The following is a 23,563-nucleotide window of genomic DNA, read 5'->3' as shown; positions in this document are numbered from 1 at the left end:
ATTATCCATCCATCCATCATCTTTACCCTTCTTATTTTCTACTCAGGGTCACAGGGATCTGCTGGAGACTATACCAGCTCTTTTTGGGTAAAAGGCAGGGGTACATTCTGGATAGTTCGTCCCAGGGCCACACTTGGACAAACAATCACACAAACTCACTCCTTCAGGCGGTTTAAAATCAACAACTAAACTGACATGCATGTTTTTGGACTGCGGGAGGATGCCAGAGTGCCCTCAGAAAAGGCAGAGGGAGAACATGCCAACCACGCAGAAACCCCTGCTGGGACTGGAACGGGAACGTTCTTGTTGTGAGGCAACAGCACTAATGACTTAGCCACCATGCTGCCCCCTTTTGATTATCTAAGTACGAAATTAAAAAAGACCAGATGTCTCACATTACTGATTAATCAAGCAGTTTCAACATCTTCCTTAAGTTCCCTTATAAAACTAGCCAACATTGGGAAACAAAGCACATTTCATCACTGTTCCATTTTAAAGCAGCACAACGGAACTTTCAGCTTTTGTTGAGTTTGGCGGCATCTTTTGGACAAAAGCGGTAGTGCTTTACCAGAAAGAACACTACGTTTCCCATGAGCACCAGCGCGTACTGCCGGAAAGATCCTGTCCCGTTGCGTGCATTTGTTTTGATAGTGAATTAATTGATAGTGAATGAACCCTCGTCTCCGGCTTCCTTGTTTAGGAGTGTTTGGCAGCTGCCTTGGTAAATGTTTGACTCGCCATGTGTTTCAATACATTTTTATAATAGTACAACATACAGTACATGTTTTGTATCCCTCTTACTTCTCTTTTCTTTTTTTTTTACTGTTATATTATGCTGAAGAGGCTCCAAGGCGTGAGCAATATTTTTGTTTTCCTCGTGAGATTATTTTTTTCCTCTGCAGCTACAAATAAGAGTTAATATTTTTTCCTCAACAAACTAGTTTTATCTGAAGATTGGGGTTTATCGCAGCGCAGAGAGCTGGCCAGCAACTGCGTTTAGCTGGAGAAGTGGGAATAAAACCCGTGTTTTGATCCGACCCGGTCTGTGTGAGTGCTTGTGGTTTACTGTGTGGAAGATTGTTTGGTTGTTACAGCCGCGATCCAAGCGAGCCGACGACTCTTTCACTCTTTTACTCTGTTATATCAGATACTTGGCCTCCGTGGTCCTGCCTCGAGGCAGGAAAAGTTAAACCATTAGCGATCTTTTCCCCACGTCTATTATGTGGAGCTGCTGCAGCCACAACGCAGCAACGGGTTACCAGCTTCTGCTGAGCTCTGCGCTCCACGCCCCGCCCATTTTCGTCTCGACTGCGAATCGGGAAGGAGGGGGAAGTGACGTATGCCGTAAAGCAGTCAAAGCCGTAAAAAATTGTAGTTTTTTAGTGTGGCAGGGTTCCTACCATGCTCCTCAAAGTTACATAGTGCCAGTGAAGGCGATACAGACCCCCTCAGACCATGACAGAGGTGTCATTAAACCTGTTGGAAGTTGATGTACCATCACAATGACTCTGGAAATATGATATTAAGGTGGAAAAGTTACGTAGTGTCACTTTAAAGCAGCACAAAGGACCTTTATTTGCTAAAATAACAGTTTCAATTCACAATTGTTTTGGTGTGTCATCCAGCCCGTGGCATCTCCTATCCTTACCGTCAGCAACAACCAAACCAGTTCAGGTTCATTTTAGATTCCTGTCCCAGTCATCTTTGGTGCACAACGCATCTTTTATGAATACACTCTTTAATAAGGTACCGTTCAACAACAAAGAAACCAATGAACAGAAATGCAGAGAGCATCATGGCAGAGGCAAATAAGAGACTCAAGAAAGTGATGAGAAAGTGGACAAGCGAAAGACCAAAGAGTAAATCTTGGACAGTGTTGTTAAAAAAACTTAACCTCCGCGCTTACAGGGGGACCCACTGAGCTAAAAGTTATGAAAGTAACTTTGTAACTCGGAGTTATGTTTACATTTTCAGCAATATTTAATGAAGATGATGTTTCTACCCTGTAGTCCTGTACATCAGCATCTCTTTTATTGTTTTTCTCTCTTAGATATTCTCCGCCATTCTCCGAATCATATACTCCTGTGACCATGACGGTTACTGAGTTGACTTCTTTTTCCTCTCTCAGGTTATTCAGTGCGATTTTGGAGCAGGCCACGAAGGGGGACGGGGCCACTCCCATCGGCGGGAAGGCAGCGGGCTTCGATGTGAAGGCTCTGCGGGCATTCAGAGTACTCAGACCCCTAAGACTGGTCTCTGGAGTACCGAGTAAGTACTGCAAGCTGTGCAAGAATCCACTGCGGATCCTCTGGGGATCAGGTGTGAATTATTATTGGGTGTGGTGTGGAGGGATTGAGCAGCATATTGGTCCTGAGATTGCTGCTGGCCCCGTATCCTGCTCAGCAACACACAACTGTACAGACACACTCAGTCTTCCTATTTTCTAATATTTCAACAATGTTAGCAGTAGGTGAGATGTCCATCAGACTGACCAAATAAAAGTCAAAAATGAACAGATATCATAAATGAAAGAACAGACGTGTGTAGGTTACTGAGGATGTGTGTGTGTGTGTGTGTGTGTGTGTGTGTGTGTGTGTGTGTGTGTGTGTGTGTGTGTGTGTGTGTGTGTGTGTGTGTGTGTGTGTGTGTGTGTGTGTGTGTGTGTGTGTGTGTGTGTGCGTGTGCGTGTGTGTGTGTTCCATACACACATACCCATTTGATGTCCAAGTATGCCCTGCACTACCTTGACTCCTGTCTGACATCACTGATTATGTTTTTACTTGTTGCCAATGGCAACTCATCAATAGCATGGACTGCTTCCAGTGACACTGATGCTTTTGTGCTGTAGAATTTATTTAAATATATTTTTTAAATAAATATGTTTAAGGATAACCTTTATCAAACCTATTATTTGAAATATGAGAACAGGATCATAACCACTTCAAATTTGCGTAACCGACATGAGAAACATATTTCATGTAATATAAATTAGTCAACCAAAACCAACTGTGTCTTAAAACATTTTTGACATAATATTAACTTAGCTCAGTTGATGTTTTACTCTTTTAGTTTGTAGATTTTTGAAAATCAAACCTTTAAATGAATTGAATTGTTTAAATAACAAAGAGAGAATCATGAAAAGGCAGTTTATAACTGTATTTTCTGTATTTCCTAATAACAGTCATTACTCTAAATGTACAGTCATGCACTGTAAACGAAAGCTCCCTATCAATGAAATTATATTCTCTACATGGTGATTACTGTACATATAGCAGTGCTTTAAACAATGTACTAATGTTTGTAAATCATTTGAATCTCTAACAACTGTATTTCCTTCAGTACTGTGTCTATCCTGATCTGTGTATGTAAATATATGTGTGTGTATTGGTGGGTGTGTGCTGCAGGTTTACAGGTAGTGTTGAACTCCATCATCAAAGCCATGGTTCCTCTGCTCCATATTGCCCTGCTGGTCCTCTTTGTCATCATCATCTACGCCATCATCGGCCTGGAGCTCTTCATGGGCAAGATGCACAAGACCTGCGTTCACAACCATACAGGTACACACGTGCATGCAAAGACAACAGGACGGGCATGGACTTTGATATTTTGCATCAATGCACTGATGAAAATGCCAACATGCATGATCAGATAGATCGGCCGTCGTATCGCACTTCACTGGTCAAAGGACACGCCTCAGTGAGCAGAAGCACCAAGCCCACAAATAAACAAAGGGGCAAATAGTGTAATGCACAAACCTTTTCATTTCAGATATCAAGCTGAGCACAACAGTTGTTCTGTGAAGGTGCAAAACTTTATATGTGTGACATAGATATATTGCTATCTTTTATGAAGTATTGTATTTTTCTTCTATCAAATATGCTCAACATATGATTCAGGTATGTTCTGCTCTCCACGTTGAACCCTCCTCCTTGTACATAACTTTACCGATAACCACACACACAAGAAATAATCCTCTCAACTTAAAAAATATGTTCCTAATAAAAGATAAAAAAATCAGAAAATAGTATATACCTCAGAATACCTCATACATACAGTTAAATTATTATCTAAATAAATTATTCACACCGTGATTTTTGTTTTTTCAGCTATAAATGATTTGAACAATTATTGAAAATTCAGCTGGCATAAATGATTGAAGCCATTTTCAGTAAAGGACGTCAGCTATAAATGGATTTGAGTGTTATTACGAGGATGTTATTAGTCCCGAGAGAAGCATTAACTTTTCCCGGGCTAAGTGGTGATAGAATCCTCTCCTATACATCACCCTGGAGAGTTTTTTTTTTTTGTGTAATTAGTCCAACACTTTTTCTCTCTCTTTCTTTTTTTTATGGTTACTCCTTAAGGTGTTCATTTATTGTGGATGTTTGATGTTTGACCTTGCCTGGAGCTAGCCTGGGTATAAATTGCTTTTACATGCACATTTACAAACTGATTTGTATTGAGCAAAGAAAAAAATAAAATTATATATATATATATATATATATATATATATATATATATATATATATATATATATATATATATATATATATATATATAGTGGGCCAAAAAAGGACACTTAGTCAGCCACCAATTGTGCAAGTTCTCCCACTTAAAAAGATGAGAGGGGCCTGTAATTTTCAACATAGGTAACTTCAACTATGAGAGACAGAATGGGGGGAAAGAATCCAGGAAATCACATTGTAGGATTTTTACTGAATGAATTGGTAAATTCCTCGGTAAAATAAGTATTTGGTCACCTACATACAGGCAAGATTTCTGGCTTTCACAGACCTGTAACTTCTTCTTTAAGAGGCTCCTCGGTCCTCCACTCGTTACCTGTATTAATGGTACTGTTTTAACTGGTTATCAGTATAAAAGACACCTGTCCACAATCTCAAACAGTCACACTCCAAACTCCACTATGGCCAAGACCAAAGAGCTGTCAAAGGATGTGAGAAACTAAATTGTAAACCTGCACCAGGCTGGGAAGAATGAATCTGCAATAGGTAAGCAGCTTGGCGTGAAGAAATCAACTGTGGGTGCAATTATTAGAAAATGGAAGACATACAAGACCACTGATAATCTCCCTGGATCTGGGGCTGGATTGGGGATGTTTTTCTGCAAAGGGACCAGGACGACTGATCCGTGTAAGGGAAAGAATGAATGGGGCCATGTATCATGAGATTTTAAGTGAAAACCTCCTTCCATCAGCAGGGTATTGAAGATGAAACGTGGCTGGGTCTTTCAGCATGACAATGATCCCAAACACATCCCCCGGGCAACAAAGGAGTGGCTTTGTAGGAAACATTTCAAGGTCCTGGAGTGGCCAGTCTCCAGATCTCAACCCCATAATCTTTGGAGGGAGTTGAAAGTCTGTGTTGCCCAGTGACAGCCCCAAAACATCACTGCTCTAGAGGAGATCTGCATGGAGGAACGGGCCAAATACCAGCAACAGTGTATGAAAACCTTGTGAAGACTTACAGAAAACGTTTGACCTCTGTCATTGACAACAAAGGGTCTATAACAAAGTTTTGAGATTAACTTTTGTTATTGACCCAATATTTATTTTCCACTATAATTTGCAAATACATTCTTTAAAAATCAGACAATGTGATTTTCTTTTTTCCATTTTGTCTCTCATAGTTGAGATAGACCTGCGATGAAAATTAGAGGCCTCCCTTATCTTTTTTTGTGGGAGAACTTGCACAACTGGTGTCTGACTAAATACTTTTTTGCCCCACTGTATATATACACTGTATATTAAATTTAAACCTAATGAAACATCTGTTCTTTTGTTTTATTTAAAATGACCCCACTTTATCCTTTAAACCTGATCATTTGTTGCAAGTCATGCATCTAAAGTGACTTAATAAAGTTACATCTGTAAATATCAAAAAATAAAGTGTCTAAACTATGTTTCCACACATGAATAAAAGATCGAATACCTACTTTATCCATGCCCAAGAGGGACATGTTGTGCATTATTTTGATTTCTCGAAGCGTAATCGAGTTTATGAATCTAACAACTTGACTTCCTTTCTTCAAAGGCACCAATGCAGAGGAAAAGCCAGCACCGTGCGCACCCGATGGTGCTTACGGTCGACATTGCAGACAAAACGGAACACAGTGCATGATGGGATGGGAGGGCCCAAACGATGGCATCACCAACTTTGACAACTTTGCCTTTGCTATGTTAACGGTGTTCCAGTGTATAACCATGGAGGGCTGGACAGATGTGCTGTACTGGGTGAGTCGGACCCCACAAATGTTTTCTGTTCGCACGTGTGTTTGTGTGTGCGTGTGTGTGATTGTACATGTTGCGTAGTCGCTGTAACAACCTAAGAAGCTACGCAAACTAGAAATGCGCACAAAGAGTTCACACAAACGCATATAGATCATATCTCATGTTTAATCAGTGCGGACAATACTCCATGTAATTAAAACACAGATTCATTTGTGTGCAGAATTCATGCATCAGTTGCCAAGTTACGATATGTGTGTTCGTGGACACAGTGTATATACACAGCAGTGTATTTCAGTAAAGTTCGACCAGAATTGTCCTCAGATTTCTCTCAAATGGCTTTTCATCAGCACGGGTCTCGTGGCCGCAATGAGACGCGTGAAATATGTCAGCTGAGGTTTATTAACTCTGACAGAATATAGTGGTCACAGTGAAAACCATTACAACTGGAAAGAGCTTACGTGTGTGTGAGCGGGAGAGATAACGAGAGAGAAAGGCCTACGTGCGTTGGTTTGTGTGTGCATCTGCACACATGGAGCAGATGGCTCGCTGGCTCTGCACCTCTTCTGCTTCTACTTTTCTGTAAACTGTAACCTCCGAGATACAGTACACGCACACACATACGTGCGCGTATATCAAACATCTGTCACTATTAGAGGAAATGACAGCAACATTATGTCAATTAAAATTGATGCCTTTTTTTATCCATAGAACTGGAATCAATTTACTTGAATCTTATTTTTGGTTTTTATCTCTAAAAACACTTGAATTTCAAAGAAGCTAATAGAAAATCCTGCATCCTTAATTTCTGTCTGTCTCCCATCGGCCCTGCTAATGTTAGGTCAGACTTTGAAAATATATCTGAATGCTTGGGAAAGATAATCTGCTGCAAAATAGTCTCTTAGAAGAAGTCATCTGTTTGATGAGTTTCTCATTAAGGTTCACTGCTCGTACACATTTATCTACTACTCTTTTTTAACATGCATTGCCCTCATGTTTTCTGCCTGCCACCTACTTTTGTCCTTCTCTAACACGTTTGTTTCTCCTTCATTTCTCCATGCATCTTCTCAAACCTTCTCTTTGATGCTGCTTCTTCATTTTTTTCTATTTCCTGTTTCCACTTGACTAATCTTCCTTCCAATGTCCACCCCTCTACTCTGTTTTGACTGTGTTATTTTCCTCCTTTTCTCGCTTTTTATCTGCCTCTTTTCTCTCTCAGATGCAGGATGCTATGGGCTATGAGCTGCCATGGGTCTATTTTGTCTCTCTCGTCATCTTCGGCTCTTTTTTCGTTCTCAACCTCGTTCTGGGGGTGTTGAGCGGGTAAGAGCTTAATCTGTTGTCGCGTGTGTACGTATGTGAGTTCTGTCTGACGTGGCCGTACTTAGCATTATAAATGTGCCAACTGACCGTGTATCAAGACTCCCTTGAAGAACAACAATGTTATTACTATTTGTAGGGGATTTTCAAATTGATTAAGTAAGATCCACTTATATCTTCTTCTGAATGCAACGTGCAACTAAACTGCAATAAAATACTTCACTCTCTCCTTTCTGTCCCAATCAGTCATGCTTTTGTTTTAAGTAAACATACGCCCTCACACATACAACCAGAAATAGCCGTCATAAACTCAATGTTCATCCTTAATGGTCATGTCAGGTCGTCAGACTGGGCTGCATCCTGTCACAGCCTGTATGTGATGGTGGACACAGGTGGACACATGTCAGTCCTAAAGGCCTGATACCTTACTTACCAACAAGTTAGATGATGCAATAGACACTCAACCACACTCAAAGACTAAATAAAAGTCATTTTAAAAGCTTGTGCACACTGTGTGCCCGTGTGTTTAGTTTAGTGCTGTTCCACCAGGTGAGCTGGGTGGGTTTTTTGCCTCACTCTGCCAAGTCATGCTGTTTTAGTCCGAGCACGCCCCGCTCTATAGGGAAACACGGGTGTATAAATAATTCACCCCTCAGGTCAGCTATTGAGGTGGAATGCTAGAAAAAAATGGGGGAGAAAAAAGGGACAAAAAAATTGACAAAGTCTTCGGAGGCCAAAGTGGAGTCTGGAGAAAACGTGACATTAAAGATGGAAATTAGAGGATGTAAAGACTGCAATAAGTAGTGACCAGCATTTATTTATTCACTTCAAATGAAAACATTGTTTTCAGATCTACAGCAAATAATTAACTTATTTCTCAAAGGTTTCTTTTTAAAGCTTTTATAAAACAATCCTTACATGTATAATAATATACATGATAATGATACAATTATTTATATATATTCAATTTGAAAATGTAATTTTCAAAATCAAATCGCTATAACATTCACACAAATTTGATTATATATAATCTGAGCCATCCATGTTTTTTTTATTCTTTTTTTCTTGTTTTTTTTTTTCTTTAATCCCCAAATTTGATTATTTTGAAAGCATAAAGTCATGGAGAAACAATGATTTGTCATGAGAGCTATAATTGGATCCAGTCCCTGGGAGTCTTGCTGCGGAGTCTCTTCACGTGTCTAACCGATTTTGTTTTCTCCACAGTGATCAGGCCTCAAACATGTTAATTTGAGAGTGTAAATGGAATAACAGTGCTTCTAAAACATAGGTCTCTTTCCAGAAATGTATAGTCTCCCCATCATACATAATTAATAAAGTCACAAAAGAAGTTTAAAATAAAGGTGGTCACTTCATATATTAAAAAAAACAACAAGTCATGATGCTGAAATCAATGAAAAGTTTCATCCATTGTTCCAACAATGTTGAAATCCACTCTCAACTATTCCAGCAGGGATCCTGCAAAAAATACACTTTTTCATCAATTGGGAATATTTACAGAGGATCTAACTCCTACCCTTACTCCCTTTCTTCCCCTTTCCCCTTGTATTTAACATTTTCTTTTTTTCCTTATTTTAATCCCCATTTTTCCGATCCATGCCTTACTTCTCCCGCCATCTTTACTGTCCTTCTGCTGCGGGTTGTCCGCCTTTTCTTCCTCCTTTCTGTGGCCCTGTCTCTTCCACTCCTCCGTATCTCCTAGGTAAATGACGCAGTAGGTTACAGGTGGCCCTGGGTGTATTTTGTCACCTTAATCATCATCGGATCCTTCTTTGTGCTAAACTTGGTTCTGGGGGTGTTGAGCGGGTAAGGGAAGGGTCGACGATTATCTGAAACTAACCTTCTCTTATTAACTTTTTTTACTCTTGTACTCGTCTCCTGGTTCAAAGGAGCTCTTTGTTTTTTGTTTTAACGCTTATTTCTCCTGCTTCTACTGATGTTAAATATAGTACTCAGCATGCATAAGCATGTGTTTCTATATAGTACCATTTGGTGATTTTTTTTTTTTTCTTTTAATCGTCCCAGATCTTGGGAGTCTTCCAACTGAACAATGGAGACTGCATGTAGGTTCCAGCTGACTGTAGTGGCATCACTCCAGCATCTGGCTCCACAAACCACTGAAACCTTTGGGTATTGTGTCTCTTTAACTACAAGACTACACTGCTGCTGCAAGAGAGGAGCACTACAGTCATGAAAAGCTCTGCTTTCAGCACTGCTGTGACACTACAGAATACTGTCAGCTCCATTTAAAACCAAAAAAACCCACAGCGAACAAATAAAAAGGGAGGAGTGCAATGACTTTGACAGTCACTTAACGCTTAACAACGCAGCCAGATCAGAACAGTACCAGAATCATGACTTTTACAATTACATTTGGTTATAATATATAATTTTCTCACAAATCCCAGCTTGTTTCTTTCTATTACTTGCATCCCATGCCACAATGGGTTTTGGCAGAGCGGCGGCTTAGGTCAGTGAAATGTCTCAACCCTGACTGACGGAGCAGAATCTGACTTAATACCCTTCATTAAGTGGTGGTGTCATTGTGGGAAAAGTAATAGAGGCCTATCTGGTCCAAACAGCTTGGAGGGGGTTTGGTTGTCTGACTCTTTGTCTGACTTCTGACTAATGATGCTGTCCGCACAACACATCCTGACCTTTTACCAACTGGTTCCTCCACAGTGTTTGTGTGGGTCTAAGATTGGCATAATAACTAACGGCTAAACAGGAACAAAGACGGCCACGGATGTGGGGACATAAACATAAGGCGTGACTGTGTTTGTCAGAATTTGATGTACTTTGTAAATGGGAAGAATAAACTGAAAGACTGGACTGAAGCAAGATAAAAGGAGAAAAGAGGCAGAGTGAGCTGATTTAGGACATCAAGGTGAAGCAGTGAAAATGGGGAAATGAGCATGAAGCCTCAGGGTTTCACACTCACGGCTGCATTTCATGCACACTCATTCGTGCAGTCTGTAGACACACAGCAATACCAAGCATGGATCAATATGACTGGCTCTCCTGCTAATGTTTGGACAAGCGAGACAATAGCAGTCTGCCCAAACGCACATTGATCTGTGTTTGTGTGTGAGGCCTGTAGCGCCGGCGGGGTTCCAACACGTCGCTAAATTTAACACAGACTTTTTATTTTAGTTCTAGTCTATATATGCTCAAAAAATATTTGTAAATAAAAAAAAAACAATCACCGTTTCATTATGCAAAGACTCTTGTTTAATTTCTTTCATTTCTTTCTTTAATTCAATTTCTGTTATGATTGTTCAATATCCCATAATAAAGATAACTAGTAAATAACTATTAAAATTGAGAAAATAACCCTGTTACCTTAATAGGGCTATAGTAAAGATTGTATTTTTCATTTTTGGAGACCTTGCAAATAAATATGAAGAAACAAGCATTAAAGCAAATTTAATTGTTTCCATATTTACTGAAACTGAAGTGTATGACAGAGGACATGTGACCGAAGTTACATTTCCTTCGGCTTTTCCTGCTACAAGCCATCATGCCATATTGAAAATACCACTAGAGTTGGTGTCTTTAGCCACGCTCAGCCACTGTTACTTCTGCTTGTTGTGGTTACGAGCAGGTGCCTGACATCCTCCTTCGAGGACGTGGCCTCACAAGCTGAGCTTAAGCACAGCAGAGAGGGACGGCTCTGCGAGTTTTATTTGTTCACGTTTTCAAGCAAATTCTTCATTTCTCTCAAGGTTCTCCTTCAAGGCTGATATTTGAACTAAAAGCTCCAGTTTTTCCTCTGCACTTGCACATTAATATCTTTTCTCTTTGGCAAAATCTTTCTCTCTTTCCTTTTTTTCCTAAACAGGTTTTCCTTCCTTCCTTTAAGTGTTATGCATTCTATCATCAGAATAGTGTCACATGTTTGGAAAGACCTTCGGTGTGGATTTTCAGATTCTTTCTCTTGTTTCCTGTCTTTCTCTGTTGCCCTCTCTTTACACCCCACTCTACTCCCACCCTTCTGTCCTACTCCCTCCTCCCAGAGAGTTTTCCAAGGAGAGAGAGAAGGCCAAGGCACGTGGTGACTTTCAGAAACTCAGAGAAAAACAGCAACTCGAGGAAGACCTCAAGGTAGGTGACTGTGTTTATTTGCACGTCTCTATGTCATCCAGGGACAGTCTTCTTCTACACTTTTGACAGTATTCACACGGCCACATTGTCCAATTCTGATTTAGTGAGGATCTAATAAGATGGTTGCCTTTCAGCCTGCATCATATATCAGTAGAAAACATCACATTTAAAACCATATTGAAGCAGAACATCTGTCTGAAGCTTTGTGATCGGTGACCTGTCACCACTGACTATTGCCTCTTTTTTTCATTGCTTGTAATGGTTCTGCACACCTGCTGAAACATGCATCCTGCACAAGGCTCAGCACATGTGGCAAAAGCAGCATCCACTCAGATATGTCCATGTCCACTCATGTCAAGGCAATCCCAAAGAAATCAGATATGAATTACGTTAACTGAAAAATATACCAGGTGTTGGTCAACAGCCTGTCAAAAAGCACATTAAGATTGCAAAGTTCACTCCTCAAGTTAAGGACGAGACTGACTTAGGTAGGAGCACTGGGTAAAAAAATCAGGATAGAAAAAAAAAGATTGCCATGTTGTCAGTTCTTATTTGCTAAATATGGCTTTTTATGAACAATGTGTCATTTTTTTAATTTCTAACTTCAAGCAGGAACGCAAGATGAGGAGTTAGTGAAGATGATATTAAAGATCTTTAACTAAATATCATCAATAGAAAAGAGAGAAAAATAACTAAAAATTGAAATTAAAGACAGGAGAGAAATGAAAAATGTACATGAAAACGCTGAAATTCCAGGCGTGTCGTCCTTCGTAAAACTTCCAACCACTGTAGGATGCCTGTGGTAAATGTTTTCTTTTGTTTTTGAGGAGTTGGACAGCATTCACCCCACTTAACCAATCAGTATCCCTCCTGTCTGTGTGCTCACACGTGTGCCAATGCAGGGTTACTTAGACTGGATCACTCAGGCTGAAGACATTGACCCAGAGAATGAAGAGGAGGGCCTAGATGACGACAAACCCAGAAATCGTGAGTACTGCGATAAACTACCTCTGTGTCAGTTTGCTAACATGGCGATGATGTACAGTAGCTTCTTTCTGCAATGTGAGGCATTTGTGTGCTATTTATGGATGGGTTGTTGAGTGGTGGTGTCACTACTGGTCAACAGACTTTTAGGAAGTCTGGCTGCAACGGTTGCATCTAAAAATATGCTGTGTGAGTATGGCTGTGCATAAATGTGCGCGTGCACGAGCTTGGTTTCATTGTAGTCGCCATCGCAGAGCCGAGGCTCCGCTATTAAGCGAGCAAATAGCTGGCAGAATGACTGACAGACCTAGATGATATTAATACTATCTTCTTCCTTTGGTTGAGAACCCTCCTGGGGTATAAAAGCTGTTTAGATATTAGTGGAATGTGTCAGACTTCTGCTAATAGCCTCTGAAGACACACTCACACACACACTCACACACACACTCAGACTGTAGGTATACACCCTTAGGAATCTGTGTACATATGTTTTGACAGTAATATACACACACAAATGAACACCCTGTTGCTCCCCACAACACCTCAAAGAGATAAACCCATACAAGGCACACAGTTCCCCAGGACACACCAAGTATCTTGTGGGGAGGAGGAGTACACAACTGAGGAGAGGAGCAGCACTGACTAAGTGTGTGTCGTGTACTATTTGCATGTACCATTCAGTATGTACACCATGTACTGTGAGATGTTTTTAAAGGGCTTGGAGCTCAGCTCTTGCGCTCTTGCAGTGAATCAATGAATAATCGGGAGTAAATATGCAGAAACAGCTCCCGTTGCGCATATATTGTGATGCAGCCTGTTTACCATCTTTTTAAACACGATTGGTTCTTTCTGAGAAAACCCGATGCCTCCTCGAGGGAAAACGAAAGACAGAAAATCCCGTGATGATCTTATCTCTCAAGTTATTTCGAGAAATGAAAAGGGTCGAATAAGCAATAACTCTACCTGGGTGATAATAAGGCACGGCACACGTGGTTAACCTGTAACAGATCACTTACTGCCATTGTTTTCCTCAGCCTGGAGAAAACACAAGATGTGTGTGAAGAATCAGCCCATTAACAAAGTAACAAATAGTGTGTTGTCAATTTAGAAAATGTGATATTACAATATAAAGATGTGGCTGTCCTTCCAGTTTTACAGATTCAGCTACGGCGTCTCGACAAACTGCATTTATGAGCAAGTGAAATACACGACTGGATGCAAAAGTAACTCATTTCTGTGTGAGGTGTTAAACATACATGAAGTTGGTTATAGGTGCATCAGCGAGTTGCAAAATTAAGTTTGTTGAGTGGTATTACTTGGGCCGTTCAGAGTACATGATCTGACACAATGATGAATACGTATGATTCAGAGTTCTCCGTTTGAAAGATCAATCATTCCTCTGTTTGTGAAGGTGAAAAATCAAATCACTTGCTCTTTCAATTGCTCTGCCTCCCTCTCCTCGATGGATGGATCCTCCTGTGGGAAGATGGATGTGAGTTGTTTGTCCCCGCTGCCCAGGAACATTTTGCATAGGCTCGGATATGCACGGCACACCTGCCCTAAGAAGCAATAGGAAACTAAAAATAGAATGAAAGATAGAAGCATGGAAGGAAAAACAATGACAGAAACATGGAAACATGGTGGTTTTGAGTGATTTAGGAAATCTTTGTTGTAGTGTTTTCATATATCATTTACAAAATTCACTTTTCAACTTAATGATAGATGTGTTTTAAGAGGTATAATGAAGTGGGGACTAGTGTAATGTCAAATGATTCAGAAATTGCATCACCAGGGTTGCAAAACTAATTTCTAATGTCCTATTCGCACTGGACTAAAATTACCCCTGGACCTGCAATAATTCTGAAATTACCCGTGCATTTGCGCTAGATAAGGGAAGTCTCTGGTTTTACCGTCATTTACAGACATTGATCCCGGCACCGGTGTCGAGGCCTTGCATTTTTATTAAACAGTTACCTCTTATTTAACATTACATTTTGAATAATGATTTAAAAGCATCCGATCAGACAGTCAAGAGTTAGATTTCAGTGATGACACGTCACATTTTGAGCTTATCTGCTTATGTTGCCATAGTAAAAGTTAACTTAATGGTAAACGTAACCGGAGCTTTCGTTGAAAGTTTAGTGTTGTCAGAGAGGCTTTGTGCGGGATAAAGATAAAAAGTTCTTTAACTGCGTGACACAGCCACTCGTGTCAACATCTCGTTGTCGTACTTCTGCTGATCTGGACTCAATTCCCAAAATTGCAGGGACACACAAGAGTACACACTAGCACGCATATCGCTATTTCAGTCTTGAGTCTCCGTGCAAAGCTTAATGTTAATCAATTTCTATAAGTTTATCATCTAAGAATATCAGATCGTCACACTATATGTGCTGGATATAGTCTGAAGTTGTTTCACACTATGTACTGCGACTGCCACAATTATGTCGGGAAAGAGGGATGAAAGGCAACGAGAGGATTTTTTTTTAAAAAGGATTCGATTCCAGACTGAATCATTGACATGTGCATTCGGACAGGGATAAAAAAAATAATCATGACCTCAGTGTTTGCTGAAACAGGGATGGTAATTTGTGGTGCGCTTGGATCGCTCTGGTGCTGCTGCTGCTGCAGCCGCGGTGCAGGACACACCGTGCCGGGAACCTCCTCGTCACCCACTGCTTCCAACCGTAGAGTGACTGAGGACAGAACAAACGAGTGCCGGGCCACTCTACGGAGCCCCTAAAGGGACACACATTTTTTTATATATATATATATATATAATTAGTTTTACGCACGCGTGAAACCTTTACGCGCGTGCGTAAAGCTTAATTTATGGTTCCGCGTTACACCAACACCGAGCCTACGGCGTAGGGTACCGTACGGTCGTTTTAACGCAGAACCATAATTCAGGCTGTAGGCTCTGGGTTGGTGTAACACGGAACCATAAATCAGCCTTAAAGGTTTCACATGCGCACGTAAAACTCATTATATATAAATATTTTTTTTAAATCCGTGTCCCTTTAGGGGCTCCGTACCTCTTGGCCTCCACCTTCAAATCACACCACTTTTTTTCTGCAACAGATCTGTCCGTGGCACTCACGGCGTTTAGCGCAGCAACGACGTGCTGCCACTCACTCGCTTTCTTTTATACTATTTATATACTATTTATATACTATTTATACTTATTTATACCTATGCACTCTTTTATAAATGAGGCCCCAGGTCCCCGGATAATTTTGATCCCGGACAAATAGGGCATAAGAAAAAACTTAGAGAAAAAAATCTTACCTTATTGGTATATATATTTTTGTTTAAAATAAGAACATTTTGACTAGATGTATGACTTATTTCTAAAGGGGCTGCTTTTTGCAGTGTGAAAGTTGCACTATTTCCAAATGCAGGATAATAAATGTAAAAATGAGCTCAGTTGGACTGGTTGATGTGTTGACCTCTTTAGCTGCATATTTCTTCAGTTTGCGTACTGCAATAGATTGATGTTGCATTCTCCTGTTAAGAAAGAAGCAGGCAGCAGTCTCCTTGTTTAGCTTCCAGACAAACATGGTAAGCTGCATGCTTACCCACAATTTTATGTTATTGTTGCATGACTTTTTCCTCAAAGGAAAAAAACACACAAAAACAGCCAGAAGCTAATTCAGTGGCTTTTTTTCTCCTCATTTTGACGAGACTGTTGGTTCACATGCAGTCATGATGGGCGGAATTTCAGTCACTACGTTTGTTGTTGTGAAGCAGAAGCAGAGCGGATGTAAATGAAAACAGCTTCTCCAGAAATTCAGCTGTACAACAATACAGTGGGTTAACTGAGAGCACAGAGATAAATATTCAGGCCTGACACTGAAGCAGACGATGCATAAAAAGGTTATAATGTCTATTGTGTTAATTTTAAGTTTAAATGTGGTGTTTTTGAAAGGAAGGTTGTTTTTTTTCTCAAAAGTATTCCAAATGTGTTAACTTGGAATAATGTAATTCAAAATAACTGTACATATTCAGTTCATGATTGATGATCTCTTGTCTTATTGCTTTTCCTGCACTGACTTTTTGCTATTGACCTATGTTCTATATCATCTTCTTAAAGGAAAAGGAAACGAAATACTACACTTCTAAACCTAATGATACACAATTATAGTATTTGCCTTGATGCATACAGTATTCATGTTTCATCAGTACATTTGCATGATTGCTCTTTCATCTTTGCGGCACGTTGTACGTTTAGTGCGGCTCCGTGTGGCTTGCATGTTCTCACCTTCTGCCATCTGGTTCCTGCATGCTGTCATCTTGCTTTGGCGCCCCACTTATGTCTGCGGGGGGAGTTTTCTCCAGGCCCACAGAGGCCATGCTTGATGTATGTTATGGTCTGGTCAGGTGTGTATTAAATCTCATTGATGAAGCAGTTAAATTTCAGAAGCTTCTAGCCCGGATGCCGGGATGAGTCCTTAACAATTCACCGGAGGTTTGGTGATGTATCATCTACCTCAGCTGAGATCTCAGGACCCTAAGGAGCATGTGGAAATGTGTAAAGGACTAGTCTTTGTTTTTCAAATTGTGACTCATAATAAGGTTGAAATCTCCTATTTCTATTAGAACATGTACTTTGATCAAATCAATTATATTTTCAGTTTTATGGCTGAAAACAAAAAACAATGTTACACTGAATGTGTTAAACGTGAAGATTACATGTATATTTAGATCAGCAGTCTCCATTGTTCTTGATTTGATGACTTGAACTTTGTAAAATGACAGAAGAACGCATTTCTTTTTTAGAAAAGGTGTGATAATTGCATTTGAAAAGCAGTGTTAGACCTAAGCGGAGCTGCCTCCCGTGGCTCTGTGTCAGCACTCTCGAAAAGAGTACAATTATTATCTAACAGACTTCTCACGTCCTCATACACTCCGTTTGCATGCATATCCCTGATTTTTGCATTCATTTATTTATTTATTTATTCATTTGCTTTTCTGCCACTTGTTCATCATCAAGAATGAGAAAGCATGTTTATAAGCGTCTTTGTGTGTGATTCTGCATTTCGTTTGTCATCATTACACCTGCGATGAGATGGATATGTCTTCATGAGTGCATGTGGGCTGTTGCATATCTTTTTAAATTCATAAACATTTGCTAGACTTCATGTCTCATCTTCTTTGATACAGTTTTACGTCTTGGGACACAGTCAAGAATATTATTCCTACTCTTCTGCGGTATCACACTTCAGGAGTTGCGTTTTAGTCACTGATAAAAAACTGCAGGACGAAAATCAACATGGTGACTGTTGTGGAAGGGCATGTGTCGCAAAGGGTTAAAGAGACCTAAAAAGGTGGATGATGTGGACAAGCATGTTGTTATAGGTACATGTTGAGAGGCGAACCAGCCACACCAAGGTAACGCAGGATTCAGACAAGCAAGCAGATGAGAAATCAAGACTTAATGGTGCCACGATTAAAAAAAACAACTGTCTTCATGCCAGTAAGGCATGTTTCTTTGTAACAGGTCATTACTGTACATGTGAATATGTTTGTTTGCATTTCTGGTCTGATTGCATTTCTCTTGTGTTCAGGACATACTGACAGTATGTGTATCCGAACATTTATGTGTGTGTGTACCTGTTTGTCTTGTTGAGCCGTGCTCTCTGTCTCCAGGTAAAAGCCATCATTTTCTGTCTCTACATGGAGCCGTGAAGAAAAATGCGGCTTTCCTTCGTAAGGCGTGTGCGTTTGTCTGCATGGTCCAGCTTTAGTTTAAGATTTACTGGATCCTACTACTGCAAGCAGACTGCAACCTCTCTGCTCCTTTCTACTCCTGTACTTTTTTTTCTTTTCCTTTTTTTTTCATTTTTCTCCTTTCCTCTTTTCCTCTTTATCCACTCCTCCTCCACTGGAGAAAGTACTTTTCTGCACCTCCTACAGCTTCCAACCTGTAGTGGATAGAAATGGCCTCTCAACACTGTAAAATCGTTTGATCTCACTGTCTTCCGACCAAATTGATGTCTTTTTAAAGAACTCTTTAAAAGAATTGCTCCTACTATTACAAGAAAGAAAAGTGGCCATGTATATTATTTTTCTCTCACAGTATAGACATGTAGTTTTGCCTCCAAACACCATCCCTGCTGCAGGCAAAATTATATGTCTTTGTTGCATCAAAACCTATAATACCTCATGGGCCATAGCCTTTCATTATACTTACTGAATAAATTGCGGATTAACAGTGCAGGGAATGAGGAGACAAGGAGAGGAAACAACTGTGCTGTGTTGAGATGAAACAATTCTCTGTTGGAAAGGAAACAATTTGCATCTGCCTGACTTGTCTGAAAAAATAAGAAGAGGATAATGTCATTACGGAAAACAACTGGAGTGCTGTTTAAATCCTGCATACGACAGACTAAAGATATTATTTGCATTTGAGATGGCACGGTCCTCTCCTTGTTGTTTCAGATTCCTTTCCCTAAATTCCCCTGCATCATTCTGAGCTCTAATGACAAACTGTATTTGAGAAATAAAACTAAAATGGGAATGGTAGCGTTTATATATAACTTTGCCCAAGTGCTCGGTCTTCAGGGTCAAACTGTCCATGCTAACAAGCTGTTCTGGTGTCACCTTTGATCCCAGTTTACTGCTGCTAATGAATATCAACTAAGGACACAAAGTCATTTATTGTCTTTTCGGGTCCATTTAAGGCTTTGGATGCAATTTTTCTTTTATATTAATGCTTTAGCTATGTGAAGAAAACTAAATGAAGAGTGTAGTACTTCATTAGTGTATCTAATATTGCATCTAGTTAAGTAAAAGTTAAGTAATTTATCTTTAGGGGAAATTGCCAATAAACAAATGTAGCTGGATCAAAATATTTTAATGAGTGTTCTTTAACAACATGAAAAAGTTTTTAAATGCCAAAATTGAAAATAAAGGTGCAAAATGCAGGCAAGGCATAATTATTGGCTTTTTTTCATTTTTAATTTCTCATCTGTCCTGAATTATTTCCTTCACCACACCTTCAAGCAGCCCGTAATGTGAAATCGTAACGTGAAATCAAGCATTTACAGTATAATCCTTTCGTCATTTATCCCAGTTATTCTCCATCCCGGTCAGCATGTACTGCTTGCCGTGTTTTAGATGTGTCCCTGCTACAATCAATCGGATTCAAATAATTGGATCACTTCATCAGCTTCTCATTAAGGTCGACAAGTCGGTTAACTATCTATTGATCTGAGCCAGACGGGGCGGGGAAACATCTGAAACATGCAGGGCAGTGGTCTCTGGGGGCCAGGACTGAAAAACACTGATTTATTCAAAGATTTACCAAAAGTTTCATAATTATAGAATGTGACGCTAAGGAGATGCTTAATAAGATAAACCTGCATAAGGTTGATTTGGTGATTAAATAGTTTGCAGTGCATCTAAAACCTTCCCTTTGGTGTTGTGTTTTCAGGTTCTACCACAAAAAGACAAGATTAATGTTTGCAAAAATGTCCATAGGCAAGTCTTCCTAGAGTAACGTCCCATGTACAGGAGTAGAGCTGTTTGAGAATGCAGAGCATGTTTTTGTGTACAGCATGGTGACGCTACCCTCCTCAAACATTTGTGGGAAATGTCTTTCAGCAGGATGGTGAGTTAAAATAGACATTCAACAGCTGAAAGAATGAAAAAAAAAAAGAAAAAGACTGTTTTAAACGGTTGTGCAGTTAGTGGTGACTTAAATAAAATGCCAAAACCAAACTAGCTTATTTTCATTCATATTTTAATACCAAACTGTGACCAACATTGTGTATAATATAGATGTAAATTCAGAGGCCGCACACACGCCGACAGCCTTCCTGTGGTAATAAAAGTGACCACTGTTTCCATCATGTCATTTTCTTTCCCCCCCAGGCATTTTTATCCCTCCCATCCCTTGCTCTGCATTCCTTTTCTTCCTTCATCTCACTCCTTGTCTCTGTGTCTCTGGTCTTTGGGGTTTACTCTAACAATAGGTAATAAACTAGTTTAGAGCTCCATCGAGGGGGAAGGCACCGGGCTGCTTTCATACAGTATTTGAGAGACTTTAGCCTCAGGAGAGACCCAAGGACTTCAAGTACTTTTTCACCAAGTAGCATAGCAGCAGCAGGTGGCACGTGTCCGTGTCTAGTGGAGGGTACATACAGCGCCGCCACGGTTCAGGCTTTAATGTCCAGAGAGACCGGTTCTGATCTTTTAAACACAGAACCCATTCAGGACCGGTCCGTGTATAAAAGTACACTCAGTTGTCTTTATGGTAGCCAAGTTCTGACAACCATCACAGACAGAAAACAGTGTAGATATCGGGATTCCCAACCAGCCAGTGCAGACACAGGCAATATATATATATATATACATATATTAGCACAAATAACCCTCATATGTAAAAAGAATCCATTACTGATGACACAGAGCCTAACGGCATGACAAACTCTGTTCCTAATTTCCCGTTTTTGGGAGCTTCCATATCCTATTTCAAGATGAAATGCATTATTATCCATGAGTCGCGCCTGACTGTCGTACCCAGAAGGTGTTGGGATATGTGACTGAGTTGAAGGGGAGTGCAGCTCGTTCCCAACAGCAATCAAAGGCTGACAGAAGCAATAAAACACAATAGATCATCTCATATCATTTTCTCCCACATCGCTCCCTTTCTTCACCCTCGTCTCTCTCTCTCGCCACCCTGCATCCCTCAGTGTTTACATTATTTTCTCCCCCAGTTCCAATTTTGCCATTTCTGACTTTTGTTTTTGCCTTTTTGAAGCACTTCTGTTCTTAAATACTTATCCATGTTGCAACTTCTTCCCCAGTATTCTCCTTCCTACCTTTTCACATCATCAGTCACATCTCATGCTTTTATGAAATGAGAATCGGACGAGGAGCGATCTCTCCAACACATCTGCAAAATAAAAGCTTAAAAAGTCCAATAGAGTAGTATTTAAACATCTTACTTGCAACAGAGAGTCAACCCTTATAATGTTTGTAGACTAAAGACAGAAATGTTCATCATGTTTTGTTTTATTTTATTTTGTTTTCCATCTCTTTTGGCTATAAAATTACAAATAATCTTTGAGTCTGAAACTTTTCCAAACATCTGTTAAAGTAATTTTATCCTTCAATCCAAAGCTGTTAAATAAACTAATGGAACTTAGTGTAAAGACCTTCAGAAAATGTTTTTCTCTGATTTTGAAATCTGATTTTAGGTGATGAATCTTAATAGACGATTAATTACTATAATTTTTAACACTGTGGGCAAAACAACCTTATTTTTTATAGCGTTATAGTTTGTTTTTTTCTTACCATATAGGAATATAATTTAAGGCGTGATTGATTCAGTGCAGTTCTCCAGCGGATCTGCAGACTGGACTAAAGTCTACATGTTCCAGTTTACAAGAGTAAACACTTACTGATCTTCTGATGTAAAACCGAGTTAGTTTTTTCTGACTGATTAATCTTGCTCCTTCCTTTGTTTCTGTTTTTTTCCTACACTTGTCTTTTAGTGAGCATGCCAGCCAGCGAGAATGAGTCAGTCAACACAGACAACCCTCCCGGGGGAGACGTGGAGGGGGAGACCTGCTGTACCCGGCTAGCGTAAGTACCCCGTCTCTTCTCTCCCACAAACACCCCTCTTCCGCTCCCTCCGTCACCTTCCACCTCTCCCTACTGCAGCGTTAGCCATGTTACCGGTGGCTCAGCCTCCCTCTATCCATCATCGATCTAACTAAGCCCACCTCTGTCTCATCGGGCTCGCAGAGGTTTGTAAGCATTCATGCGCTAAAGGTTGTCGGAGTAGAGTAAAAGTAGTCGCCAATACACTCCACACTGATAAAATTTTAATTAGGGTGAACTGGGATGAATCTGAGGAGACAAATAACAATGCGTGCTGTTCCCAGAGGTGGTCAAACCCAATAAAAAGACTTTTCACCATAATGAAACATGGAGAATTAATTCCAGGCTGAAGCTACGACAATGAAACAAGCAGGTTAACGTCTGGAGTTATACCTAGGACTTATTGCTGCAGAATGTTAGTTTCTTTGAGGTCTTTGCAGGTTAAGAATTTCATATAAAAGCCAATAGGTCTTATAACTCATGAGGTACTAGAAAATCCCAGTTATTGTTGAGATCATGGGTCATGTAGAACTGGTAAGTGGACTTTTTATTGTTTTATTTTATATTTTTTTACTTCTTAAGGCACTTTCACACCAAGAGCCAGATTCACCCGGTTGTCTGAGCAGTACATCCTATCATACACATGTCGGAGCGATGCAGAGTTCAATGTCTTTTCTAAGGACACGTTAACATGCAAGGCCAGGATTCAAGCCGCTGACCTTCCAGCCGGTGGATGTCTGCACCTGAGCCAGCCGCTCCAACAAATCAAGAATAGATGTTTTCCTCGCTAGTTTGGGACTCCAGCTCCATCCAAGACTGGAAGGGTTCATCCATCTCTTGTATGCAGGCGATATTTAAATTCATGTAGAAACATTTGGGATATCTCCATTCTATGTTACAGTTATCCACCTCTCTTTCTTTGTTTCTCTCCCTTTGCTTCTGCTCTTTCTTTCTCTTTCCCCTTCATGTGTTTGCTGGTGAAATGCTTTCTCCCTCTCCTGTGGGAGCTCACAAACAGCTGACTCACTCACTCACTCCTGCACTCCACTCCGCTTTCATTTTTTACATTATTCAAACAAGTGAGTTGCTTTCATTCTTAGACACGAGGCCTCGCAGGAGCCGTGAACCCAGCGGGCCTCGACTTCGCTACACAGAAGCAAACACACCCACGTACAAAACTGCTCATCTCCGGGAATGTGGCTCCATAGAAGGAAGTTTGAGTTTCAAATACGAAATAGACCTAAATCGCTGTTGACCAAAGGGTCAATAAAGCCCGTTGGCACT

At 40.2% G+C, this 23,563-nt stretch overlaps 1 protein-coding gene across 1 annotated transcript in view; it reads left to right on the top strand.

Moving 5' to 3' along the window:
• cacna1c (calcium channel, voltage-dependent, L type, alpha 1C subunit) overlaps nucleotides 1-23,563 on the top strand; it is a 205,581-nt gene that overhangs the window by 127,625 nt on the left and 54,393 nt on the right. Inside the window, exons 5-11 of the mRNA XM_061715156.1 lie at nucleotides 2,129-2,268; nucleotides 3,405-3,557; nucleotides 6,051-6,250; nucleotides 7,464-7,567; nucleotides 11,599-11,686; nucleotides 12,589-12,673; nucleotides 22,171-22,261. Of these exons, the coding sequence (XP_061571140.1) occupies nucleotides 2,129-2,268; nucleotides 3,405-3,557; nucleotides 6,051-6,250; nucleotides 7,464-7,567; nucleotides 11,599-11,686; nucleotides 12,589-12,673; nucleotides 22,171-22,261 (861 nt within the window). The remainder of the gene's footprint in view (nucleotides 1-2,128; nucleotides 2,269-3,404; nucleotides 3,558-6,050; nucleotides 6,251-7,463; nucleotides 7,568-11,598; nucleotides 11,687-12,588; nucleotides 12,674-22,170; nucleotides 22,262-23,563) is intronic.

Source organism: Cololabis saira, chromosome 23 (assembly GCF_033807715.1).
Source record: "Cololabis saira isolate AMF1-May2022 chromosome 23, fColSai1.1, whole genome shotgun sequence".
Lineage (NCBI taxonomy): Eukaryota > Metazoa > Chordata > Actinopteri > Beloniformes > Belonidae > Cololabis > Cololabis saira.
This window is presented reverse-complemented; position numbering and strand designations above follow the sequence as displayed.